Consider the following 27017-nt stretch of genomic DNA (forward strand, 5'->3'; position numbering starts at 1 on the left):
CGATAAAATCTATCGAAATACCATGCTTTAGTAAACTTATTGAAAAGAATGCGAATAACAGATTTTGTAGGCGGCATAGCCCTACCTATAGGTGCATTCTGTGTGATGACTGTTTGTCTTCCAATCGAATGATTATACAATTTTAATTATGTCAACAACATTAAGATTCTTTCATATGGCATTTATGTTTCCTGAAAAAAACAACTGAATTTAATTCACAATATATTGAATATATATCAATATAAAAATAATCAAATTTATACTCACCATGGTAACAGATGTGCACCTGACAATACTGCCCCCAAGAGATGGCAGAAGACAAGTGCAACAACGGTGTTGTTTTCAGGTAGGAAGAAAAGTGACGTAAATATAGGAATAAGAAGCTGTAAGGAAGAGAGTTCTATACTATTCAAATGCAATTCGTTTAAGTGACTTTAACTTTTTACTTTTTTCCTTAGAGAACACAAGTCCTTAATTTTCTGTTACTAAATTCAGTATGACAGTGGTTCATAGCAATTGAATTCCGATTGGTCCATTGGGTAAATTTATTTTCAAGAGTATTATTATTTTGACACATCCTTCTGACACAAATAGTTATTCGTCCTTACAAAGTTCGTAAGTGGTATGCTGTGTCAGTAATTCTGGCGGTATTTGTCACATAATATGATCCTTATACTACTTCGTGTTTCTCCATAAAACGGGGCTCTCCCCAATCTTTTCCTTCGACACATGACCATTTTCGGTCAGAGCGTTTCAACAAACGGGTTGTCAAAACTAAATGTTAATTTTGGAAACTTACCACCAGTGCTAAAACCAGAGTTCTCTTTTTACCAATTTTTTTCAAAATCTTCTGCCATACAGGCATTAGAAGAACGTCTGACATCTACACAAAAAGCAAAGTAATCAGTCGGAAAACAGAATACTTATAGTATATTTTAGTCTAGAACTTATTCACGGCTTTGGACCCTTCTCCTGGTCTAGAGGGAAGAGGAACTGAGATGAAATTTCAAATAAAAAAAAAACATTGCCCAAACATCAATTAAAGCTATGGTTCTGTTAATCACTCACAGAATTCTGCCTAATAATAATTATTTGGCAGAATTCAGGGAGGTTACATAATGTCCATATATGGTACATTTGTCATATCAGGACTCTACTTAGTACCATGTTTAAGTCCTTTTAAAAGCTGGCGTTTATTAATTTGCAGGGAAATCTGTTGGTTCATGTCTTCTGATTCCTCTAGATATGGAGACGGAATCAAAGCCACGGATAGTCTCTAGACTAACTATACTATAATGCATCTTACATAAGACAGGTTTCAGTTTCAACATTACATTTGCTGTGGTATAGTATTGTTTCTGGTTTCATTTTGGAGTTGAATTTGATTGCAGTAAGACCATAAATATATATATATATTTGAACAGGCTTAACTCTAATTTATATCTGTGTTTTGAAAATCAGTGTCATGCTAAAAACGATAGGAGATTTTGAAATTATTATATGTGGAACGGTTTAGTTATTATTTTATACATTTTACAAATATATATCGGTGTTTTGAACAGTATAAACACAAACCGTATGACCAAGTCCTCCTATAATATATTTATATATTAAACTCACCTGGAATATAATGATGCCATAGTAGAACAAGTCAATATGTAGAGCATATAGGAGATACAATATTATGTTACTAAACGTCATCTGAAAGATAGAAAATAAAATGTATCAGTTAAAGTAAAAAATCCTAGAATAAAATAAACAAACTCATCGGGTGTGTTTATACTGGAGCAACCCAACCACAAGTACCAACTATATGATAGTAGAAAAAAATTAAAAATAAAATTTGTAACGACAGTTAATGTATCAAAACTGAAGGAAAAGAACAAGAAGATAGTATTGGACAGAAATAAAAAAACATGTGCAGTATTTAAATATAAAATATTTCTTACAAAAATTGCATAATAGTAAACTTACTTGTATGATCAACATAACAGAGAGTAGGCTGGGGAGTGATATGACAAACGTACGGTGTGATAATACACTCTTTATACTTCTCCACACTGTATCTTCTTCTTCCTTTGCGATGAAAATGTCTAAACAACATGACCCAAACCAATTGATCGATCGATTAATTGATTGATTGATTGATTGATTGATTGATTGATTGATCGATTGAGTGGTTAATTGAGTGATTGATTGACTGACGAATAGTGGTATGAATAGAAGGATGGGTGGATTGATGGAGGAAAGGATTGATAGATATAGTTATTGATATCTAGATATAAGATGTATTGCCGTGTATTTCAGATAAATTACATGATAACAAGGCCGAGGTTGTATATAATGCCATAGTTTCTCCATACACCACAAGTTAAATTCAATACCATGAAGTAATACAAAGTTTCATGTCCGTTTTCACTGGCGTTGTTGATTCAACAACGCAGAAACCAATACGAAACTGCACATTGTTCACTTCAAGATCACTACATTTTGTCGAAATGAAATATACAATTTCAATGTACGTAGACGTAGACACTAGGGCACCAATGTTTTGATGTCTGCATTTGGTAGTCTGTATCGTGAAACCTTAGTTCAAAACATTTAGACAGAATGTCAGAATGTCGAAAAAATTCTTTGTGCATTCAATCCTGCTATCATATAGTATACCGTGTACAGTTGGTTGTGGTTTGTGTGTGGTTGTATCAAGCAGAACTAGTAAACACTAACATGAAAATGACTGAACATGGTTAAACATATTACCTATCTTCTCTTTGGTTCCAAGAATAACAACTAAGGCAAATATTAATATGAAGATCACAACAGTTCCAGCAGCAGCCAAAAACGTCAATTCCTAGAATACACAGTCAGAACAAAACTTCACTCTATAATCCAAGGAAATGTTGATGTTCATCGGCAACAAGTGGTTCGAATGATTTGGCCAATAACTAGTCTTGAGCAAACATGTTTTGTTCCTCACCATGAATTGTGAACGTTTGTTAATGTTTGATAGGTCGATTTGTGGCCACAACAGGTGTACATGTTTTAAACATGGCTAACTGAAACATTAAAACGACCAGAGCAACATCTTTCACAACAAGTGTGGGATAGAATCAATGTTAATATATATATCCTTACCAATGGACGTCTATCTTCTGGTGCTACGGTTGGTGTTATGGTTTGATTCTTTATTGCGAGTGGGTCAACAAATATATCACCTCTTTCTACTGCTGCTAAAAACTGTGACATTATTACATTGCCAAGGACTGTACCACTCAACGCACCTGCCAGTCCTACAGGAGAAAACATCAACAAACTAGGGAATATAATACAGTTTAGTAATACTTAAAATTAGTGTATGTTTTTTATCATATTTTATTACTAAAAGCAGTAGTCATTGGATGGATATTGTGACTGAATTGAAAGGAACAGCTGAAATCAGCACGCCTTTTTAAATATATGTGCTGTTTGTTTAGTTCTTTATCAATTTATATATCAAATTACGTAAACTTGTAAGTTCGCTTTCCTTAGACACTGCATAATAACCTGACACGAATAATTATTCAAATAAATCAATATTATGCATAGATGCCATGTAAGTTTCATTATAATTGATGCGATATTTTTAGAGAGTGTCCACGCACGAACATGCACACACACACATACATACATACATACATACATACATACATACATACATACATACATACAGACAGACAGACAGACAGACAGACTATATACAAACAGAATCAGACATAAAATTAAAATTGCACCACAACTTATATTGTGAAAAGGAGTGGATACGTATTGAATTGGAATGTTGAGACAGGGACATTATTGATGTTGTCAAGGACACGGGACAAACAGGTTTGTTGTGAAAGCAAACATCTATTTTAATAATAGAGATCGCAGTCAACTGAGTTAGGAAAATGTGCATAAAACAGAAAGATAAATAAAAAAGAGCATCGTAGGTATTACTTACGATATACTGTGGCTGAATCACGTTCATGTTGATCATTACTCAGGTACGTAGTAAGGGATATGTGAGGGAGAAGATAAGACTAAAAGACCAAATATAAAATTATAAGTAAGTAAACTATATGTTGAAGATTTTTGTCCCTATTTTCTTTTTCTTCCTCGAGACTAAATGAAAATATAACGTAAATGTTGTCCAAAGTGCATATATTGTGCCATGTTGGCATTTCTTTTCTGTACTTATGTTGTCAGATCTGCCTTTCGTCCGTTGGTACAGACCATTCGCTTATGTCTTCCTTCGAAGGTTTTATGAATTAAATTGAACAGGTTGGGCGAAATCATGACACTGTTCTTGCCGAGGGCTTTTTCACCATTGAAAGCCTTGTATATTATTTAGCAGCATAGGAATTGAATTTCATATAATATTATCATTTCAAGGATTGTTGATTCCAATGCATTTAGTTCTGGTATATTTATTCTCCGGATTTATTGCATATTAAATAGGCTAATTTGCATAACTGTTGACTTAATTTTGCTATTTTAGTGTGGTTTCAATGATTGAATACCCGGCCGATTTATGCTCTAAGTTATTGAATTATTAAGAAACACGAGCAAAATTCTGTTTTATGATGATGTGATAGTATTATGGTAATGTGATTTTGTGATTTCAGCCTTTGCGCGCAGGTAGAAATAAACCATGGAAGAACTTTTAGTTCAGGTAACAGCGTGAAATTCAAAACATAAATGTGCATTTACTTACTGTCATAGATGTTTGGTAAGCACAGTACATAAACAGGTAGTATACAAACTTGATATCCTCGCTGACATCGGGCACAAACCAAAGAAAGAAGTATGTAAGCATAAGGAACGGCAGTGCACACACTAACCTGGAAAAGAAATATTTGTCTACATAGTGATACAATGTAAAATGTACATATCGGTCTGATAATCCCATTGAATATGGAGACTGACAGAGTGCTGGCTGTATGTTTAATCGAGATCTTGCACTGGATGGGGCAGCTTTATAACATGTATCCCCACTGTAGCAAGCAATAGTATCGTTACATGTAAAGCTGTCACTCGGCTCGCTTCAATTATCTGCCGTAGTAACTGCACCAGATGTTGAAGTAGAATTGAGGAATTACAAAAATGACTAAATTCATAAAATTGAAGCATAAATAACCCTTCAGGTAGTATTGAACACTTTATCCTTACCATGGTTTTATTTTACCAAATCTACTGTCCAACTTGTTGATAATTACACCTACAGATGGATTGGAGATGGCTTCCCATGCTCTCCCACCTAACAGCACAATACTAGCATAAGTCGGTCGAATCTGAAGCAAAAAAACCCCAACATATTAAAAAAACGAAATATTTAATTTGAGAAAAAGTTTTAGGTCTAACAAAAAGTACGCTCAATTTTGGAATTGGTCAATTTTAATTATTTCATTATATATAATATATTTTCATATCCAAGCGTCTAGTTCAGGTAGTTGTGTTTTCTGTTGTTTTTCATATGGTTTATGTGTTATTGGTTTCTTCTCATCAGATATACAGCTATTACAGATTGGAAGAACAGTTTCATATTGTATTTTCTAATTGATGTCAGTTTTCGCGTCCACTATTTCTTGCGAGACTTCAAATAATTTTCGCGATTCTATTATTTCATTCTCGAATACGGAAACATAGTTTATGGTCGGCAATGGTGGGGTTGGGTAAACGGAGCCACACAAGTTTAATAGGTCTTAGTCCAAAGATAAACACTAATTATAGCCATTCGATTTACGTCCACGTTCTGTCTCTAGTGGTGCATGTACACACACACACACACACACACACACACACACACACACACACACATATATATATATTAATATATTATATATATATATATATATATATATATATATATATATATATATATATATATATATATATATGTGTGTGTGTGTGTGTGTGTGTATGTGTGTGTGTGTGTGTGTGTGTGTGTGTGTGTGTGTGTGTGTGTGTGTGTGTTTATGAATGTTGTGACCATAAAAAGTAGGTATTCCAGCATGAGGGTTTCCTAGGAAACCATAACAAACTAATAAAATCTGTTGCAACACATGATCAGACATAATTTATTACTTTTAAATGTGAAATTAATTAAACAGTTTTACGATTGGTCCGTTGAGATATTGTAAGAAATCTCTAACCATCTGTTAAGGTTATTGATCATGGCAACAAAATACTGTCACAGTGTGTTTTAGAAATTGAATAGAATGGCAACAGTACCAATGCAAGCTCCAATAAAAACAACGACAAGTAAGCACTCGTCACTCCCACAGTTATCATTGCTGATATTCCACCTATACCATAGCAAATTTTGGATAGTGTCTTCAACGGCTTATCATCACCTGTCGGTGTTGAAGAATCCTTCCTATCAAGTAGAGGTTGCTCCTGGAAAGATTAAAAGTACATGTTATGTCGGCTGTGGTGGTGGTGGTGGTAGTGGGAGACGAAAAAATGGAGATGCGAAGGGCCATGATATACTTTACTCTTGATTTGAACCAAATTAAACCTCATGGTGGGTCGTTTAGACTTGCCATGTGAGAAGGACACTCTTCCCCCTCCCCACTACTAATCAAAGTTCAGATCTATTTGTAAAGAAATAGTTTATTTATAATTATAGGTGCTGATGTTTATTACCAATATTATTTAAATGTAATGCACTATACAACTGAACATCTCAAGAATGTGGTGTGTGTGTGTGTGTGTGTGTGTGGGGGGTTTACGTATAATTGCACATAAAATATGTGTGGCGGGGGAGGGGCGACGTAAATTCTTGGGTTCATTTTGGCAGAGGAGCATTAAAATTATCTGAGAGGACTGTGAATATATTTCACCAAAATATTTTCTCCTCAGGGCATTCTCGTTCTATTACCTCTTTATCTCTCTCACTGTACATTGTGGTTTTCATTCTACTGATAAGATTGTGAATTTACAACGTCTGGTCATTGACACCACTTTATAGCCTGTAGAAATAGACAAAGTAATTTAGAATTTAGGAATTTTGAAAAATCATCAATACAATCAGCCCGCATGACCTGGATGTTTTCTCGTCTATCTTACGAAACTATGGTATGAAATGGGGAACATGTCTTTGAACAGAGTGGGCTGTTTGTGAAAATGCCAGTCTTATTCACATTGTTCACTTATATGGCAGCTATTTGCTTAGTGATATGTGAATGATACTTAATTTCATCAAACCAGTTGCGCCCCTCATTTGGCGTGTGTTGTTCTCCTTGGTGTTAATTTTGTGGTTACTCTTATCAGTAATGGAATTGTAAATGGAATCAATACTTGGCATTTTTTTCTAAATGCAGTCTTGGATGTATGCCTTAATCGCGACTTTGTGATGACCCGGTGTGATGACCTTGGGTGAGGTTAGTGCTACATTGCAATAACGTAGATTGTACTTTGATATATCACACCCGTTTCCATACCATTGTGCAAACCTTGCAATCTGTAAATACAACACTTACCGCTACGTGCACCGATTTCCAACAATGCTATCAAGACTTGATTGACGTGTAAAGTCATGTCAAGGAACGTCCAAGTGTGGAACAATGTTCTGGCACAAGGCTGTCGACTGAATCTGACAAGTACAGTGTACACTAATTGTCAAAAGAGATTTGACACACACAGTTTCAAATAAATGATATATAGACCACACATTTGTCATGTGATGTATGTTTCTGTTTGTCAAGGGGTCAGACAGATAACCTTTTAGCTGCAATAGTTAAGCTATTAATGAAAATAGAAAGACTTGTGGGCAACATTTCAAATCATAACGTTATGTACAATTAGGCACAACGGCTATGTACCACAATTATACGGGTAAGTCTGACTTTATCGTTGGTCAGTGTTGCCCCAGTCCTAATCCAGCTACTTCTTTCGTGTGTATTGACCCCGCATGCTGACTGGACAGTTTTAATATATTCAGATTCTGGTCAACGACATTTTAAATCCAGACAGCCGACTCTCTGGGTTACCTTAGTCCAGTATTTAAGTCAAAACACACTAACCTGAAACCGTTGAGGGTGCAGGACAGGCATTTTCGTGTATTTGACCCAAGGTTTATCTAACTACCCGAGCTCAGCCCATCCCACGAGCGTCCATGTCTGATGGACCTTGTTTCATTAAGTAATCACACACACACACACACACACACACTTGAATGGAACCTAATAGACGTAGAGCTATTGGCCTGTAATTTGGCATCTATTCAATGCAACTGAAAACATGGTCATCAAGCCTTACATTTTTGTATCAAAGTCGCTGTAAAATACTTTGTAGGTGACTAGAAACGGTAACCTACCATTTCTCATTCAGTTCCCCATTCAGTTTGTCAGAGTACGGATCTTTTAAAGTCAGTAATATATTATGTATCATATATTCTTAATTTATTCATACAATTATTTACATTTTACATTAACCTAAATACGGCATTAAACCAGCCTTAACTTAGAAACTTAGTTTTGATTTAAGATATAAGGTGATAAATGAAGGTAATAAAGTACATTTCTTGTTGACGCAAAAACTGATTTGAAACAAGGACGGATTTATTATCATCATCAATAGCATTATTACTTCATTTATAGCACTATCATTTTTTCAGCCTGGAATGTAGTATATAGCTGGGACATGTAACAATGTTAAATGCCAGCTCTATTTAGATTGTCAAACAATTAATGTTTCCTTAGTCTTCGAGCGGTTTAGAAATCCGGGGTATACTGTTTGCATTTCCACTTGTCGTCGCTTCACAGGACACTTTGCTAGATTTTGGTTCTTCCCTGTATAAGAAATCAAAATGACTAGTCAGTATCCATAAATTATACATGAATAAAAACGGATATCTTACCTTCTGTTAATGTGTGATATGTTGGTACCATCTTGAAATGAACAATTTGTTTGTGAACAGTGACAAGCAAAAATCAATATTTCCATATCAAACACTGCTCGTCTTTGTTTCAAGAAAGGGTTAATTTATGAATTTGGTTAGTTCAAGATATATATAAAACTCCACATAACGTTAAAGTTGTTCGTGTACTTGATTAGAATTGATTTACACTGCATAAGACACAACTTATACATTAAAGCACAACGACATACGAACATGGAGAGGTGTTCACCTTCTCTTTGCAAGTATAGCCTTATTCTCGTTTATTCTGGAATCTGTTATAGGGAAAAACCATAGAAATATCATAGACACCAGTGTAAGACAGATTGGTACGACTGACATTAAAATCCTCATGGTCATGGCTACTGAGTCGGGTTGTTGAGAAGCACCTGTTTCATACCCAGCAAATCTGTAATTAGAAATATATAGTTATATTTGTGACAAGTTCTGACAATTCTGTTTTAAATTTCCTCATTGCTGCCTAACATATAAATTAATTTTCAATTTGACATAAATGAGTTGACATATCTTTAGAAGCAAAAACACCAATTAGGCAATATAGGAGCATCGCAGAATCAATCCAGATATAAGCCTTGTTATGTATATAAAACTATAGTAAACACAACAAGGCATTGATGGGATATTGATTCCATGGCAGCCAGTCAAGTCAAATGCGTTCTGACACCTTGAAAGGAAAACTTCAACGGATGATACAAAGGAAATTGCTTTACAAAAACCCTTGAAAAATAATCACTTGCTTACTCAAGATGACAGAATATATACAGAGTAAACCTTACCCGAGAACTAAAGTGGACATTCCTAACCCAGTACCATTCAATAGTTTGTTAAAGGATTGGAAAAACGAGTAAAAGATGGCATCATTTCTCTTTTCTGTCTTTACAAAATAGTCATCTATGACATCTGGGAACATTGACCTAAACAAAGTGAAAAAATATTGCTTTATTATACATTTATCCTTTATGAATTCAAATTAGTATAACATCAAGGAAAACGACAACATTTACTACTGTGACTTAAATGTGTTGGTCATTTAGACACAATCAAAGTAAAATGGTCTGTTGGGTTATGTAAAGAGTAAAAAATTAAAAGTAAAAAGCAAACTCTATAGAAATAAATATCACTTCATAGACTTCAACTGATAATACTTGTTACATACCGTGAAGTAATATTTCATAATTAATAAGCTTAAAAGTATGCAATTTCTTGATTAGACGAAATTATCTTGCAATTAGTTAACATATCCTTTTTTTTTCTATTGTTCAAATCCCACAGAAACTGTTTTGCATATCTACGTTTATATATTAGTGTTCCGCTGCTCACGTTCTGTTTCTGTTTTTTTTGCAAATAATGTATGTTCTTTGATGAAAGCCGCAGGGAATATGAAAAATAAAAACAACTGTTTACCCACCATGGCAAAAGTTGAATACATGACAATCCAGTCCCCAAGAGAAAGCAGAAGATAAATGCAACTACTATATCGTTTTCAGGTAGAAATAAAAGGGACGCCATTATGGGGATGAGAAGCTGTGAAGAAAGAATATCTGTGTAATATTAAAACACATCTAACTTAGAATTTACAACTAACAAACTCTTAAATAATCATAACCATTTCGAAAGAGATGTCAGAACTTTCGACGAAAACAGTCGAATTCTATGAATGCTATCATATTTCCTGGCTTATTAAACAATTTCTATACTTAATCTATTTTGCATGATGCATGTGGTCATTTTTAAAACCAAAACAAAGCAAATGTTGGTTAAATTAAAACAAATATTGCAGAATATGTTGAGTAATGTATATCATATTGACACCTTACCAGTTGTCCTATCACCAACGTCTTCTTTTTGCCAATCTTGGTTAAAAGTTTCTGCCAAACTGGCATTGAGAGGACAATTGATACCTACACATGGATATGAATAGAAATAATATATATAAAACAATTTGTTGGTAAATTGTCCATATAGACACATCTAATGAGATATTTATACTACATATACACGTAACAAACAAACAAACAAACAAATAAACAAACAGACAGACAAACGAACGAACGAAAATTATAATGATACTCATAGGGACCATAAGATAAGAAATGGGTATTTATTTCGATTTTGTTGACTGAAACAACCTTACTGTATTGTGTTTGTAACTCAATAATTATAACAAAAAGTATGACAAATTTGTTATTGTGTACAGTGATTTCTAACATAAATTCCGTGAACACAACTTATCACTACGTCAAGTCAAGTGTGTCCAACAGACGCATATGTGTATTGTAACATCAAATTGCATGAACAGTTTGCTTGCTTGTATGTATGACATTTTTTATCAGTGATTACGTGTGTCTACCCAGTTTGTTTATACATCAATAATTACAGTAATGTATATGACATCTTGCTTTGATTAGAAACATTTTGAAATACAAAACAGGTCACCGACAATTAAAAATATCTATAGACCATTGCACCAATAAAGCAAATTACTGTTAAAAAATAATAAACAAGTCGGCAAATTTTCGAACTTTGTAATAGAACACAATGCGTTGAAAACTTTCATTAAGTGAGAAAGGTCAAATTGTGCAAACAATTGGTGTATATAACTCACCTGTAAAATAATAAGACCATAGTAAAATAAGTCAATATGTAGAGCATATAGTAAATACAGAGTTGTGTTACTAATTACCATCTGAAAGACAGGACAATTAAGATTCATAGTGTTAGTCGTCATAAACATCATTTTGAATATATATAAACAGAGAATTTACTTACAGGACAGACTTTTACTCCATCTACTTTGAAGAAAAACCATTGCTTATATGGTAATATACTTAGGCAAATACGTCCTCTCTTTCATTCATATGCACAATATCTTGGTGCCGCCATGTGTCAAGTAGCACAATAATGTGTGTGTGTGTGTGTGCGCGTGTGCGTGTGCGTGTGCGTGTGTGTGTGTGTATGTGTGTGTGTGTGGGTGTGTAATTTACCAAAGGCACTTCTGTTGTATATTTCATTTTCAGGTACAAGTTGCTCATGTACGAGCCAAACGTTAGAGGTAGCCGATTATGGGTACAATAAGTACAAGTGCACCAAACTCACTTGTAGGGTCAGCAAACTAAACAGAAAGCAGGGAAGTCCGATGATAAAAGGACGGTGTGAAAATACACTCTTCATGCTTATCCACACATTATCTTTTCCTCCCCGCTTTGAAACGTAAATATCTAGATAATAATAATAATAATAATAATAATAGATTTAAATTAATTCGTTAATCAAAACAGCAAAAATTCATGTTAAGTTGACCCCACATTTGAAAATTGAAATGAAAAAAAAATATTATAAAAAAACCCAGGAAATCCTCGCAATAATCTCACAAATATCATATATAAAATGAATTACTAAGGGCTAAACCACAAATTCATGTTTCTACACACATACAAAATCCTAGTGTGACACACACACATGCACGCGCGCAATTTGCTGCATTTGTTAAATTAACAAAGTTTATATCATGTGTGAGGATCCTTGAATGTTTGGTTATTACCTTTCTTTTCTTTGGTCCCTAGTATAAGAACGAGACTACACACCAAAGCCACACCAATAATAGTTAAAGCCGCAGCCATAAATGTTCTTTCCTGGAAATTTGAGAAAAAATGAAAATGTGTGCAAGTGTGTTAATTATAACTGAACTTTGTACTGCATATCTATACCAAATGAAAGTAATACCCTTCATATAATACTTGATAAAGTTTTTTGTTGAATAATTATACGATTTTGTGCATACTGTGTCACTTTTTTATCCAATTTTTTATGGTATGATTTTCTTTCACAATTATTTGAAGCACTTATATTATAAATGTTGTGCTACATATGTTTGCAATCGTGTCCTCACCATTGCGTTTCTTTCCTGTGGTGGTAGGGTTGATGCCACCGTTTCATTGATAGTTGTGTTCACAAATGGGTCGTCAAAGCTATCACTGTTCTCTACTGCTGCTAAGAATTGTGACAAAATAACATTAGCTAGCACTGTACCACACATTGAAAATACCATACCTACAAAAGAAAAATAGAGAAACTTTCAATTATCAAGGGTGTGGTGAAGTGGAAGTAACCTCTTACAATAAGTATAAATGGTATTTCTTATTATTTCCGAAATCATGTCGGGCTATCGCCCTAGTTAAATTAAGGTTCGAAATATAAATTATTACCTCGACCCACGTTCTCCTAGATTTTCTGCTATAGAAATTTATGGTTTTCTTGGAAAATTACAATCGAAATGTCAATTATCAAATTCGCAAACTTATTTGATCCTGTCTAATCTTGACAAAGAGTGTATTTAGGTCTGAGTTTACTACAACAGCTTTTGGTGCTGAGTTACTGGGGCAATACTGAATACAAAGTTTTCAGATCAAATTAGAAATCTCAGTCTAATGCAATACGTATGCAAGTGTCATAGAACGGTTACGAATGTAGACCATAGAACAGCGAATGGGTCGAGACAACAGCGAGGCATCGAAGATACAGGTAATAGGGGTGTAAGTACTGTATGGAAGGGCACATTTTATCATGTAAAAGGTTAAGCAGGTAAATTAATATCAGCAATTAGTACTTATTTATAACTGGTTTATAATGTTACCAGTGATGCCATGGGGTGTATTAAAATAACCCATGAACATAGCTCACATAGTTTGTAGTACTTACGGTATGCCGTGGCTGAATCACGATCCTGTTGGTTATTACTCAAATACATAGTTAAAGATATGTAGGGAAGATTATAACACTATATGAAGTATAAACAGAAGGAGAGAGGTATTAGTACACCATCCATACTGAAATAAAGTTCAAACGATTCCCATTTGTGCAGATACTGGAAAATCAAATGAGTTTACAAACCCGTGCAATGCAGTACAACTCTTGGAAGAAATCGTCAATTCGGGTAGTAAGGTAAGAATTATAACTAATAATAAACCTTTATATTTCTTATGTTATGGTCATACGACATAATTGATGTCATCCTCATCATCATTTGTTGATGTTTATTATTATTGTTTATTTTTACTATTAAATATGAAGAAATTCAATCCATCAACATTCATATTCTTACCGTTAGAACTGTCAGGAAAACCATGTACATAATAACATAGTAGGCAAATTTAAGATCATCAATAATATCTGGCACAACCCAAAGGGAGAAGAATGAAACCATGACGAACGGAAGTGAAAAAACTATCCTGAAAAGAAGAAGTTACGGACACAATGAGCAGAATTAAGAATGAGAGTTCCTTACACTTTGATAACTCATTTACATAAGGCATTCCAGATGATTTAGAAGGAAAATGCGAATGTCTTGTCACTACGAGTCGCTAAAGGAGAACGAGTAGTGGAAAACCCTTAGGTCATGAGTATTTTCTGCCTGAATGCCAAAACATAATTTATGAACGTTCTGAAAAAATAATGGCAATTTGGAACGTTTTGACTCATATTTTGAGCACCTCAAAACCAGTGACGTAGACACAGGATATTGTGACGTAGAACAACCAGTGTAGAGAATCCGTGTTTTCTGTCAAAAGACAATAACTTGGCTTGTGCATGAAACAATTTTGTTTATCATATCCCTTGTTTCATTTTATCTGCACGTCTGCACAACATCGTGAATTTGCTAATAGTACAATTTGTTTCAAATACTAGGATGTCAACATTTATTTCACAACAGTGTTCTGAGTGATGAAATAGTAATTATTGGTATATTGGGCATTTTGTCAATGCAATACTTACATCTTTCTAGTGAACCGTGTATACTTATCAATATTAGTAGGTGTCCATATATTCTTTGGTTAACTTTGCAAGTTACAAAGGTATATTGACAGATAAAACCTTTAAAAACATTAATTGACCTTACCATGGTTTCATTTTCCCAAATCTACTGTCCAGTTTGTTAATAATAATACCTATAGTTGGGTTAGCGATGGCTTCCCATGCCCTTCCACCGAACATCACAACACTGGCGTGGGCAGGTTGTATCTGTACAAAATAATACACACCTGAATGAACGATTGAAAGATAAAATATCTACGAGTTTTACTTGTGTGCTGTAAATGTGTTTCGAAGCCATTACTAAAATAACTTTTCGCAATGTCAAATTGATTTTTGACTTACAATCATTCTCGCATGATCCTCTGCTTCTTGTAAGAACGTTTTGATTAGTAACCAGAGTTGTTTATATTCTCCAAGGTTTATGGCTGTAAAGCAGACATAAACACTGTCTCAAATTAGCCAAAATATTTTAAGGAAAATTCTACTCCAAAAAACGTATTGACGTAATGTGATTTGAGTTAAGCTGCATGACATATCCCTAACATCATATAAGACTAACAAGAAGAAGTTCAAATTGTTGTTAAAAGCTGTCAGTTGAACCTAAAAAGTAACAGTACAAGGTAATTGAGCATATTTGAAATACGTATAAAACAACAAGATCCATTTTCATAGACAACAAATAGAAGACACGGGTTGTTGTTTCTTGAGAGATATTGACATTCAGTGTATCATATTTTGTGTCATCCACATGACAACATATAATGAGTCTTCATGTGTCATGTCATTCAGAATAGGTAATAAAAAGAATAGATTAGAATCAAATGCATTAATTCATATATCAGTCTCTGCTAGTTTGTATGAAGATTTGAAAATTCAAGGGATAACTAGATATTATTCACAATACTTGTCTTCCTTCAACAAATGGAAATACGAGTGCCGTAAGGGTTCTTGTCACCAAGAGTCGCTAGACTATTAGTATTCAAGATTGAATGACAAAAACGAAGGTTAATATTATTCCTAAACGAGCATAATTTATGAAGAATCTTATTCCTAAACGAGCATAATTTATAAAGAATCGGGGGGAACAATGGCGATTCGGAACGTTTTGAGAACCACAGAAACATTGACGTAGATACGAATTGTCGTGAGATAGAACGGACAGAGTTTATATTCCATATTTTATGTTCGAAGACAATAACTTGGCTTGTGAATGGTATCAATTATGGTTATGAAAAGTAAAGACTTATAAGTACCATCAAAAGGAAATACAAAAGTATTTAATATATACATTACCATTGCAACCTCCAATAAAAACAATGTCAAGTAAGCGCTGATCATACCCGCCTTCACTAAAAATGTAACTCCACCGGCACCATAGCAAACTTTGGATAGTGTACCCAACGGTTTATTATCTACTGTCGTTGTTGTAGCACGATCTTTCTCAAGTAGAGGTTGCTTCTGAAAAGGTTAAATTGTACACAGTGTGTTATGTTGTTGGTGCCGCTATTAATGGAAGAAAGGAAGGAGAAAGAGGAGGGTGAGAGGATGACGGATAAGACGATTGTGATGGTGACAAATGATGACGAACAATATGATAGAGAATATTGTGAAGGTGGTGGTGGTAGTGGTGGTGGTGGTGGTCATGATGATGATGATGATGTAGAGGAGGAGGAGGAGGAGAAGGAGAGGAGGACGAAGAAGGATTATTGATGACTAAAGACGAAATATTGCGACAGTAACAGTGTCTTATGACCTGTCAAGATAGGAGATGGTCAATTATGAGAATTAAGTGAATGTTTAAGAGAGTAGAGATGGGTATATAGAGATGAGATGGGGACACAGAGAAACAATGGCATGGCAACACCACATACTACGTATACACAGAAAATACTTATTGCTACTTTGAGAGGTGCAATTGACTAAGCAAAAATCAATATATCAATGTTACGATTTAAGAAATTAGAATTTACCCAATAATTTACCAACGTTTAGCCACTATCACAACTGATAATCCAGTGCTATTATATTACCCTTCGCTATGTTAGTTTGTTTTCGAATACTTGTATTACTTTCTGATCTTCGCACACAGCTGACAGACCAAGTAATAACACTCGAATCACTCTCATTTCTCATATCCGACTCAACTTCTGTATGTACGTACCAGGATCACACTTGAACTTTAGGGAATTAGCTCAGACTATGCACAGTTTGTGTTTTAAAGATCTACACTGGAAATCAATGCAAACACCCAGCATAGTGCCTCGTTCATTGACTTCCCGCGAAGCCAAGTGCCAAGTACTGAACTGAAGTGCCTGTCCCAAGTGTACTTTATTGTGACGTCCTTAAAGTCTAAATTTACATAACACATGGCCAATGGCCAAATAATTAATGCACTCCATATACGCTTTTCTGGGCGTCATCATGCCCTAAAAGTGTTCTCAAAACATTGATGAATGATCACTATGAATCCTAGATATTTATGAAATGCAGACTGCCGTCTCATGTATTCGAGTATGCTTGGAATCCTGTGTGGTCTGAATCCGATATCCTTGAGACAGTCTATTGACCTTTCAGTCAAACTAGGACATTCGATGTTGTTAAAATATTAAGTTTACTGAAAATATGAATATGTCATCTGTGACACTTGCATACCTTTGAAACACGGTTGAACGCCCGAAGAACATTCCCACCATACTATTTTGGACAAGTGTTTTGACAAAATGTAACATTTATTCACCACATTTGCATACCAGGTATCTGATCGTCAAGCACTGACTTTTTGATGACCTACATGTACATATCAATCAAATGTCAGGCCTATCAACATAGTGGTTTTTAATATGACAAAAATGACATTTTCTAAATTTGAGGGTCATTTACTTGATTACTTCGCCTTGACTAAGTAATTCAATTCAAAGCATAGATAATAATATTTCCTTTAGATACAACAGTAATCAGCCTTTCTGTTTTTATTTATTTTAAGTCCTTTTAATTTAATCAATATATTCATCCTAATTTGTATATCAGCGATGGGTTCAATCTGCCTAGAGCAACTCTTTAGTAAGATAAATTATGGTTTATCACTTACCTCGTCATACTTCTCACCGTCCATTATGTATTTCATTAGACTAAACAAAAGGCAATGGCTGCTGATTGGTATCACACTATAGCTGTTGAAGATAAAGTAATTTTTAATCCATGCAATAATCACATACATGTGTGTGTGTGTGTATGTATGTATGTATGTATGTATGTATGTATGTATGTATGTATGCATGCATATATGCATGCATGCATTTATGTATGTATGTATGTATGTATGTATGTATGTATGTATGTATGTATGTATGTATGTATGTATGTATGTATGTATGTATGTCTGTCTGTCTGTCTGTCTGTCTGTCTGTCTGTCTGTCTGTCTGTCTGTATGTATGTATGTATGTATGTATGTATGTATGTAATAAAGATAATAACTAGCCATACACATGATATAATACCTTGGAAGTATAAAATTGGACGTTACACTGTAAAAATGGTGGAGTGAACGGCAATACAAATATCTAAGTATAACAGTACTATTAAAATAAATTGAATTGGACTTTGGTATATGACACCCATAATGTTCTTTAAACGACTTCAGAAATTTGGTGAAAGGCTACCACATTATAACTCCGACTAATACATTCACTTACCGTTGTTGAACTTGTGCTGAATCCCCACAATATACTCTCCTTGAAATGATTCGTATGTAAATTCGTGGCCATGAAAGTCCAAGCAGGTATCGAGTGTGGCTGTTTTAGGTATCGAGCGTGTCAGTTTTTTGAAACAGATTGTTTACTGAAGTGACTTGGGGGAGGGACAGTACCTGTCAATACAAAATGGCGCTGCTACATTTGTCAAAGAAAGCGTTGTATCTGGACTACAGAACTGATATGGTGTTATGACTGTGTGCATACAAGTCCGAATAAAGGACGTCAGCTGGATAACCTTTCACCCGGCATTGTTATGTTGATACGCACTGCCGCCAAACTGCCATGTATGATCAGTTTGATTCTCTTGTTTGTAGCACTGAGCATTTCCGTGGTGATACAAAGTGGAATATTATGGCATGGGATGACATTTATCACTACTATGGTCTGAGGTTTCGTCTCTGATCAAGATATACAAAGCTGGTGGGACAATGATTAATGAATATAATATTAGCCTCACATTAAAATAGATTATTGGTAACACGTACTAAAAACGAATGAACAGACTAAAAGGTCATGTGAAGGCGCTATATTGTGGTAAATGCACAGCTCCCTGCGTGAAAATGTTCTGATATTAGCTCGCGTAAGGGGAGGTAATGTAATGGCGTCTGTCTGTCTGTCTGTCTGTCTGTCTGTCTGTTGACATGATATCTCAGATCTCATCCAGAGCAATGCAAACAAACATTATTAACATTCAACAGAGCACAGGACAGCAACATCAAGGACTGATAACAATCAATTGGACACACCACATCCTACTCGTTTAGTTCCACTAGGGATGTTGAGTAGTATATCAAAGAAAAAGAAGAAGAAGGTAATGGAAAGAACTGATTAGATTTTGATGAACATCCAATGAATATTAATTAGTCATGTGCATAATTGAGTTATCTAAAAATGACTTCAGAAATGTGCGAAAAGCGATCACATCACAACGAACAATACATTGACATATGGTTTGTGAATGTTATTCATTTCGGTCATTGTTCTCACTTTCTATGTATGCAAAACTACTCGCATTCCTTTTCCTTACTCACATTCCTTTTCCTTCCATATGCTATCTATAAACAGACTATTTATTTGATAAATATGAAGGAAGCCATCACAATTTACATACAAATCTTGATAGAATACATGGTAGTCTGAGGAGGAAAACAGTCACATGCAATAGAGTAGGATTGGGCTGTGGGCAAAGATGGGGAAGGTATGTGGAAGGGGAACAGGGTGTTGTGTATTTTCGTGTATTTGCTCCAAGGTTTAACTAACTCCCCGAGCTCAGCTTATTATCCCACGAGCGCCCAAGTATGAATGGACCTTGTTTCTGCACACACACACACACACACACACACACGTACGTGCATCATATATAGACAGACAGACAGACAGACAGACAGACAGACACACACACACATTTCAACACGCCTCTTGCACACTGAACCTCAGTTGAGTTGTGCTAAAAATAAAATCCATATTTACACACCTAAGTTGTTTTGAAATTGGGCGTTATCGGAACAATAATTTTTTTCTTTGTCTTATCATGTATACTGTAAATATTTCCACAATTACTTTCCGAATGAAGTAATTGGGGAATGAGATATAACTCTAATGCTGGATTAAAAGTTATAAATGACCTTATAACACCATGAAAAATGGTAAAACATTTTTGGGTCGAGTTTTATTGTAGACACCCAGCTTCCGTTGTTTCTCATTCAAAAGCCAACACACACACATTACACATGGAGACAAACAGTTTTTATTGCTTAACGGTTCCTCCACCAACATGACGTTCTTTGGCATTCAAAAATAGCTATACTATGACAAATCAGTGTTTAGTAAACTTTATACAGCTATATATATGATTTGAGTGTTTTAAATATGCATGGCTATCTCTCTTCATCTCCATAAGCCCAATAACTCTCTTCTATATAACTGTAAATAAGCCCGTTTTCATTATGCAGAAAACTCGTGGGCACTTTCATCATGATCAAAATTGTCTATATTTAATAACGCCGCTTATATATGCATGAACCAAGTTGAACAAAAATTATGACTCTGCCAGTCTCTGGTCGTTCTACGTCATGACAACGAGCGTCTATGTCACAGGTTCTGCTGTATTTGAAATGAGTCAAAACGTTCAAAATTGCGATAACTTTCTCCGATTTTTCTTTGATATTCATAGCGTTGGTATAATTATGTCATTCTCCAATATTTTTCTTCACTTAGTCGGAAAATATTCTTGACCTAAGGGTTGTCATTACTCGGCTAGCGACTCGTAGTGACAAAGTCACTCATATTTTCCTTGGCTAAACGAAGAAAAACATTGGAGAATAACATCTAAATCAATTCATATTTGTCACTTTATCTAAATGTACGTGCAAATATGGTAAATTTGGCAATTGTGTTGGTGTAGATAGATGGAATACGTTTTATGATACAAGCTAATTTGTTATTTTATCGGAATCCACACTTGCTTCTATTGGCTTAAAAGATATATCTCTGACATGCCTTTCATATGAGAAAGTCCTCAGCATATTCGTTTCTTTTTCTTCTTTTCTTCTGTCAATGTATTTATCAGTTAATGGGGCAAGGAAAGCACATATAGCTGTTGTAATTAGCAATGCACCAATGAAGTAGAAACCCACGTCATAATTTCCTTCAATGTCTCGTGTCCAACCTGTGCAGAAGGGAAACAGAATATAAAAAGATTTTGTGTGACTCCACACTGACTACGATAGCTCGTATTAAAACAGTTGGTAAAGCATAACCATAGGATTGAGTTGACATTTAGAGTAACTGTACGATTATTGTTTATTTTATGCTAGCCAATACATAAGAACAGACACACTTCTATTCTTGAATAAACTTCACTTGGGACTACCATAATAATAGTCTGGGGCACCCATGTTCATTTGGCCAGGTGTTCATGAAGTCCGAGTTACTCACACTTGTCTTAAAGCTGCACTGGCTGCAACGGAATTTTTTTAGAAACTGTTTTGTTAGATGTATTTATTTACTCCTAATGTCGTACACCCTGAACAGTATTGAATCACCTAACATATTTATAAAGCTGTACACATGACATGGTACAATACATTTTTGGGTCCGCACTCGAAAAATGGCTATCAACGACAACCACAATATATCGACCTGATATTGTACTACTTACAGACGAAATAGACCATTACATGTTCAACATCTTATTATTGGAATTTTAACAATTTTCAGTGAAAATATTGTTGGTTGTCTGATCGAAAAAAATGTTTGTACAAGAAATGTAGGATGTTCGCATGTTTTGAAACCTACCTACAAATGGAGAGCCAACCATCGCACCAACAGACTGCGCTTGCACATAATACATGTTTCCATGGTCCATTTTCATGGTGCCAACTATCCCACGCATGACCACAGGGAAAGTAGGAACGAAGCAGGCCATACAAATACCAAACACTACCATGTAAATTAGCTGACCTTGGGGAAACAACACGAATTAGTTTAGGATAGGACGTCTTCAGCTTTACAAAAAGTATCCATGAATACTGTCTCAATCTTGGCGTAGTAAGGACAAGTACTTTGTGGCGTACTTTGGGATGTCACAAAGTACTCGTATCGTCTATCTGAACAAATCATATACAAACTCACCTAACCGCGAAAAAAATGGTATTCAACTTGTAACAATACAGTTTGTCAAGAAAATTACATAAGCCATAGGTGTGGTCTATAAGAGAATGCTTTGCCATTTCTCCATATATACGATAGACTAATGCTTGTAAAATGGATGCCATAAAAAGATGGGAGATGATATGGGAAAGTACGTTGACTCACCTGTGTAGGTCGTAGTGTGTATGCTAATGATAGTTGAAATCCCTGCTAGTGCAATGCTACTACCATACAACATAATTGGTTTCAATTTCGTTGAAACTCCACCGAGAAGTCCCCAGAATATCCGTCCTAGGAACTGAGTCATTCCCATTATTGCAGGTAAGGAAGAACTGCGCAAGCTTGGAATACCATAGTCTCTTCCCCTCTTGACCTGTTAAATATATTCAAATGCATTAGCATGCACAGAGAGAACAACGTAGTTTGGTTATAGCATATACCCTACATCAACGGGTCTATGGTTATAGATACATCGAAACCCGCTCCGTGTGAACTGCTCTAATGGATCTGTGTATTTTGAATTCAATTTTAAAATTCAGTTGTTGAAATATCGTGTCAACATGCACAGACAAGCAGACAGACATGCAGATCAACAGATTATACAGATATACAGAACTACAACAATACCTGCTCTCTACGTGGTTAGTTCCACACATGTGAGATATATAATATTACTCCGTTTGTACGGTGTGAATAACTTCTAAGAGTCCTATATTGGGACCATGCCTGTTATAACAACCATGGTCCCAAAATAGGATTATTTAACAGGCAAGTATATCAGTATATAGATTAATGAAAGCATATGGTGTTAGTGTATACGATAAATTAGAATGCCGCTGATGATCTCATTGTAAGCCCATCGCATGTAAGATATTATGACATCATTGTCTAATACTGTAAATGTAGACACTTTCTTAAAGTAAAAGTTTGGACAATAAAGGCCAGTAGAAGGAGAGAAGAAAAAAGTAACCATTTCGTTCGGAGAGGTAACTTGCGAACCAGAAATCTATGTCTGTTGAGCTATTCCTGAGTACTCGTGTGATTCGGTATAGGAGTAACTTTGGATGTAGTGTAAAGTTAGCCGAACATTAATGTAAAGACGAGAGTAGCGACACTGGTGAGAATCAATACTGGTGACAGTAGCAGTCTGTCTGTCTGTCTGTCTGTCTGTCTGTCTGTCTGTCTGTCTGTCTATGTATGTATGTATGTATGTATGTATGTATGTATGTATGTATGTGTGTATGTATGTATGTATGTATGTATGTATGTAAATATGTATTTATGTATGTATGTATGTATGTATGTATGTATGTATGTATGTATGCATGCATGTATTTCACTGTAGAATAAAACTGGTATCTCGACCATCAAGATTGAAATTACTGATCTTGAAAATATTTGAATGAAAGAATGAAAGAAAGAAAGAATGAATGAATGAATGAATGAATGAATGAATGAATGAATGAATGAATGAATTAATGAATTAATACAATTTCCAAGTTTCAAACTGGTATTGGTGTTGTTAAAACTTACTATATGTGACGTTATTGAGTAAGCTCCAAACTGTGTTGCAAATCCGCATATAATAATCAAAACGAAAGCTACTTTGCGAAACAAGGACCAATCGAATGCACCTTTACAACAATTCTTGTGATTTGCAATGGGTGATCTGCACGAGCTTGGACAACTTCCTTGGCGTGTCTCATTCACTTCTTCCGTAGTTATAATCGTCTCTCCATTGGTGCTGCTAGCATCAATATTGTCCTCGAGATTAGCCGTAACATATTTCCTTCCACTTTTACGCTTTCTTTGTGTATGAATATTGTGCAATTCGATTGGTTTGAAGAGAGATCCGGCAACACAAATGTTAAGGTTGAATGCTGAAAGAATAAGAAGCGTTCCACGCCATCCGTACTCATCCAGAAGTAATTGTACGACAAATGAAAATGCAATCTGTCCAGCTCCAGTCCCTGATAAGGCAAATGCGACGGCTAAAGCGTGTCTTCTAGTGAAGTATTGTCCAAGTATTGCCAGTGTCGGCAATACAGGCACCCAAAACCACAAACCTGACGAGATAGAGAAAAAAGGTGAATACAACTATTTATTGAATTTATATTTACACGTACCGTACAGTAACTGTGAGTAATTATTCGATGTAATACGCTACCCTTAAATGATCAACGTCTATATTGCATTTTCTAAATATATCTCATTATAAAATCAGCAGTAGACTTGATATTGTGAATTTTAATAACACACACACACACACACATACACACACACACGTATATATATATATATATATATATATATATATATATATATATATATATATATACATCAACATCTCCTGACGAGTGATTTACTCACGAAACAGGCTTGTAGAGACGAAAAACCCGACTTGATTTTCTTCTACCCTCAACATATATATATATATATATATATATATATATATATAACTTGGTGAGTATCAATCTGCTAAGAAAGTGCTCTATACCGCAGTGGCAGAGCGTAACTATATATATATATATATATATATATATATATATATATATATATATATATATATATATATATATATATATATATATATATATATATATAAGCACTGTCTTAGCAGATTGATACTCACCGAGTTATATATATATATATATATATATATATATATATATATATATATATATATATATATATATATATATATATATATATATATATATATATATATATATATTTAATGGATGGATGGATGTATTAACTCAGCCCAAGTCATGTGTGTAACCTTTGCTTTTGGGTAGGTCCTGAAGTCAACTGATGTGAAAACATAATAAGGTTCCCCCTGATTGAACTACTCATATAAGTCTACATTATAATAATTAAAAAGTCAAATCTTCCCAAACAGGACAATATCATTTCTGTACACTATAAATACGTCTATTTATTTTTATGTGACTGTATAAGGTGCATTATATGCAGAGACTGCCTGTATATACAGCTTTACGATCCATTTCAGATTGAACTGGCAATAACTGGCATGGATGTTACACTTACCAGTGAAGATTCCATAAATGACGTACACTTGGCCTATGTTTGTTGTGAATGAGGTTATTAATAGTCCCACTGATGTACAAACACCACTGATTGCCATCACTCTACGGTGGCCATATTTCTTCATGAATGCGGTGGTTAAAGGGTAGGTGATGAGTGCTGTACTCAAATATATTGAACCTATCAATGCTGTAATATAAAATGGGTTATTTATTACATTATTATTATTATTATTATTTTAATTCAATCAATCGATCAAGCATTACATTAAATTAGTTTATATTATACGTACATCACACCCTTCGACACCCTTTAAAGATAAATCTGTCGTTCACACAAATTATTGCCAATATGACAATTTCCGGTTTTATTAAATGGGAAACGTTAATTTCATTACAGATGGCGTTATTACAAATATTGGCAATTATTACAAATGTCGGTTGTAGAAGGCGCTCACTCCATGAACAACACAATCGAAAATAAAGTTTGATATACGAAGGAATTATAGGTAAAATAAGCAAATGAATCGTGTTGAACTACTACCAATGAATTGAAAGTGTACTAACCTAGCAGCTAATTTATAAACTATGAAAACGTAACCATGACTGTGTGCACTTTAAACGTGTACTCTTCTAGATTAGACTATTGTATAGAATATCGAAGTTCACACCTGGCCATGCAGGAACATTGACAAATCATGTTGCAAACCTAGCCTGCCTATAGATTTTAAATCAAGACTCCGATATGCTTGCTCTCACATTTACATGTGCTCGTGAAGTTGATATATCACAAAGAACTACGTCAAGAGGCCATTTAGACCTAACAGCGAGTTACTATAATACGTACTGTATAGCTATTCGACCTCACAGTTGTAGTTCTCTGTGATGAAGCAGTTTCATCTGTGGCTGTTCCTAATAATAACTAACCTATAGGAATCCCAAATCTTTAGCCAGTATATGGAGAGCCTATCTTATTACATAAGGAAGTATCAACCATGTGGATAACGCATGCATACACCATACCTGTATTTGCTTTGGATGCTCCGAAGGCATCAAGAAACTCTACGTACAGTACACCAAAGGAAAGGGTCTGTCCACCAATAATAAAGAAAATCATGAAAGCGCCGAATGTCACTGCCCAACCATAACCTCCGTCTGGAGGATCAACGTCCGTTGATTCTAACCGATTCTGTTTGGAGATAGCCATCACGACATCCGCGTTTGTTGGGTCAATACCTGCGCATGTGCAATTGATACTAGAGCAGTAATAAATTACTACTCTATGAAGTGGGAACAGTGGTTCTAATAACTTCTATGACTCAAGTTCGCCCTCGGTTGTTACATGAAGTTGCTGTGATCGACGTCAGTTAAACGGGTCGTCCTTGTAACACTGCGTAAATAACATTTCTATTCCCAACATGACGATCGATCGTACGTCCACGCTCATCGCTCATCAACAGTATCTTCTGATTTCGTGACGTAAAGTAGCTCAATATTAAAAACTCTTATATATTATGCATTTTCATCCAGTGCTTTCATCCAGTAATTACATATATGAACCGATCTCGGGGAAACGACAGCTCTAGGCGACAGCTACTATATATATGTCCCCGGTGTATATCTCCATAGAGTAGTTACAGTATCACTATCAATTGCACATGCGCAGGTATTGACCCTACGAACTCGGATAACCTTTCTCGCACTGCATGCCTTGTAGTATAGTATAGCTCGTTTGGTTTAATCTGTGTGAATAGCAATACGCGGTTTTGGTAAGGGAGCCGCCAGTAATTAAACGGGGAGGGCCGGGGAATGGGGGGT

General features: G+C 35.0%; 4 protein-coding genes and 1 long non-coding RNA gene across 5 annotated transcripts in view; all 5 read right to left on the reverse strand.

Annotated features, from left to right (window-relative positions):
• Positions 1–883, reverse strand: part of LOC144445824 (sodium-dependent lysophosphatidylcholine symporter 1-like) — a 2890-nt gene extending 2007 nt beyond the window's left edge. The window contains exons 1-2 of the mRNA XM_078135463.1: positions 800–883; positions 268–383 (exon numbers count right to left, since the gene is read on the reverse strand). Of these exons, the coding sequence (XP_077991589.1) occupies positions 268–383; positions 800–883 (200 nt within the window). The remainder of the gene's footprint in view (positions 1–267; positions 384–799) is intronic.
• A 1839-nt stretch (positions 884–2722) lies between these two features.
• LOC144445825 (sodium-dependent lysophosphatidylcholine symporter 1-B-like) lies at positions 2723–7557 on the reverse strand. The gene is made up of 8 exons (XM_078135464.1): positions 7500–7557; positions 6940–6989; positions 6250–6414; positions 5188–5309; positions 4733–4859; positions 3980–4058; positions 3136–3290; positions 2723–2851 (listed from the first exon to the last, which is right to left on the reverse strand). The coding sequence occupies exons 1-8, from the start codon at positions 7555–7557 to the stop codon at positions 2723–2725; spliced, it is 885 nt and encodes a 294-aa protein (XP_077991590.1).
• A 1141-nt stretch (positions 7558–8698) lies between these two features.
• Positions 8699–15097, reverse strand: LOC144445826 (sodium-dependent lysophosphatidylcholine symporter 1-like). Its single transcript, XM_078135465.1, has 13 exons — positions 15092–15097; positions 14835–14956; positions 14040–14166; positions 13637–13715; positions 12828–12988; positions 12480–12570; positions 12035–12156; positions 11544–11624; positions 10756–10839; positions 10347–10462; positions 9715–9852; positions 9150–9326; positions 8699–8810 (listed from the first exon to the last, which is right to left on the reverse strand). The coding sequence occupies exons 1-13, from the start codon at positions 15095–15097 to the stop codon at positions 8717–8719; spliced, it is 1398 nt and encodes a 465-aa protein (XP_077991591.1). The 3' UTR covers positions 8699–8716.
• On the reverse strand, positions 14921–18694 carry LOC144445188 (uncharacterized). Its single transcript, XR_013481901.1, has 5 exons — positions 18442–18694; positions 17838–17919; positions 16043–16207; positions 15092–15174; positions 14921–14956 (listed from the first exon to the last, which is right to left on the reverse strand). It is a non-coding gene; the product is annotated as an uncharacterized LOC144445188 (long non-coding RNA).
• A 1575-nt stretch (positions 18695–20269) lies between these two features.
• LOC144445647 (monocarboxylate transporter 13-like) lies at positions 20270–26852 on the reverse strand. The gene is made up of 6 exons (XM_078135271.1): positions 26223–26852; positions 25204–25389; positions 23686–24218; positions 22318–22525; positions 21799–21963; positions 20270–21169 (listed from the first exon to the last, which is right to left on the reverse strand). Exons 1-6 carry the CDS (start codon positions 26404–26406, stop codon positions 20934–20936), a joined length of 1512 nt encoding a protein of 503 aa, XP_077991397.1. The 5' UTR covers positions 26407–26852; the 3' UTR covers positions 20270–20933.
• Positions 26853–27017: the final 165 nt, after the last annotated feature.

The sequence above is a fragment of the Glandiceps talaboti genome, chromosome 14 (assembly GCF_964340395.1).
Source record: "Glandiceps talaboti chromosome 14, keGlaTala1.1, whole genome shotgun sequence".
Lineage (NCBI taxonomy): Eukaryota > Metazoa > Hemichordata > Enteropneusta > Spengelidae > Glandiceps > Glandiceps talaboti.

Coding starts and splice junctions, on each gene's coding strand:
- LOC144445647 (XM_078135271.1), bottom strand. CDS start 26,406: ATGGCTATCTCCAAACAGAATCGGTTAGAATCAACGGACGTTGATCCT. Junction 22,526..23,685: donor ACTCAATAACGTCACATATA/GTAAGTTTTAAC, acceptor TATATTTAACAG/GTCAAGAGGGGAAGAGACTA. Junction 21,964..22,317: donor ACACACTACGACCTACACAG/GTGAGTCAACGT, acceptor TGTTTCCCCAAG/GTCAGCTAATTTACATGGTA.
- LOC144445825 (XM_078135464.1), bottom strand. CDS start 7,557: ATGACTTTACACGTCAATCAAGTCTTGATAGCATTGTTGGAAATCGGT. Junction 4,860..5,187: donor TTTGGTAAAATAAAACCATG/GTAAGGATAAAG, acceptor TTTCTTTTCCAG/GTTAGTGTGTGCACTGCCGT. Junction 2,852..3,135: donor CAGAAGATAGACGTCCATTG/GTAAGGATATAT, acceptor TGTGTATTCTAG/GAATTGACGTTTTTGGCTGC.
- LOC144445826 (XM_078135465.1), bottom strand. Junction 14,167..14,834: donor TTTGGGAAAATGAAACCATG/GTAAGGTCAATT, acceptor TCTTCTTTTCAG/GATAGTTTTTTCACTTCCGT. Junction 12,989..13,636: donor TGATTCAGCCACGGCATACC/GTAAGTACTACA, acceptor TTTCTTTTGTAG/GTATGGTATTTTCAATGTGT.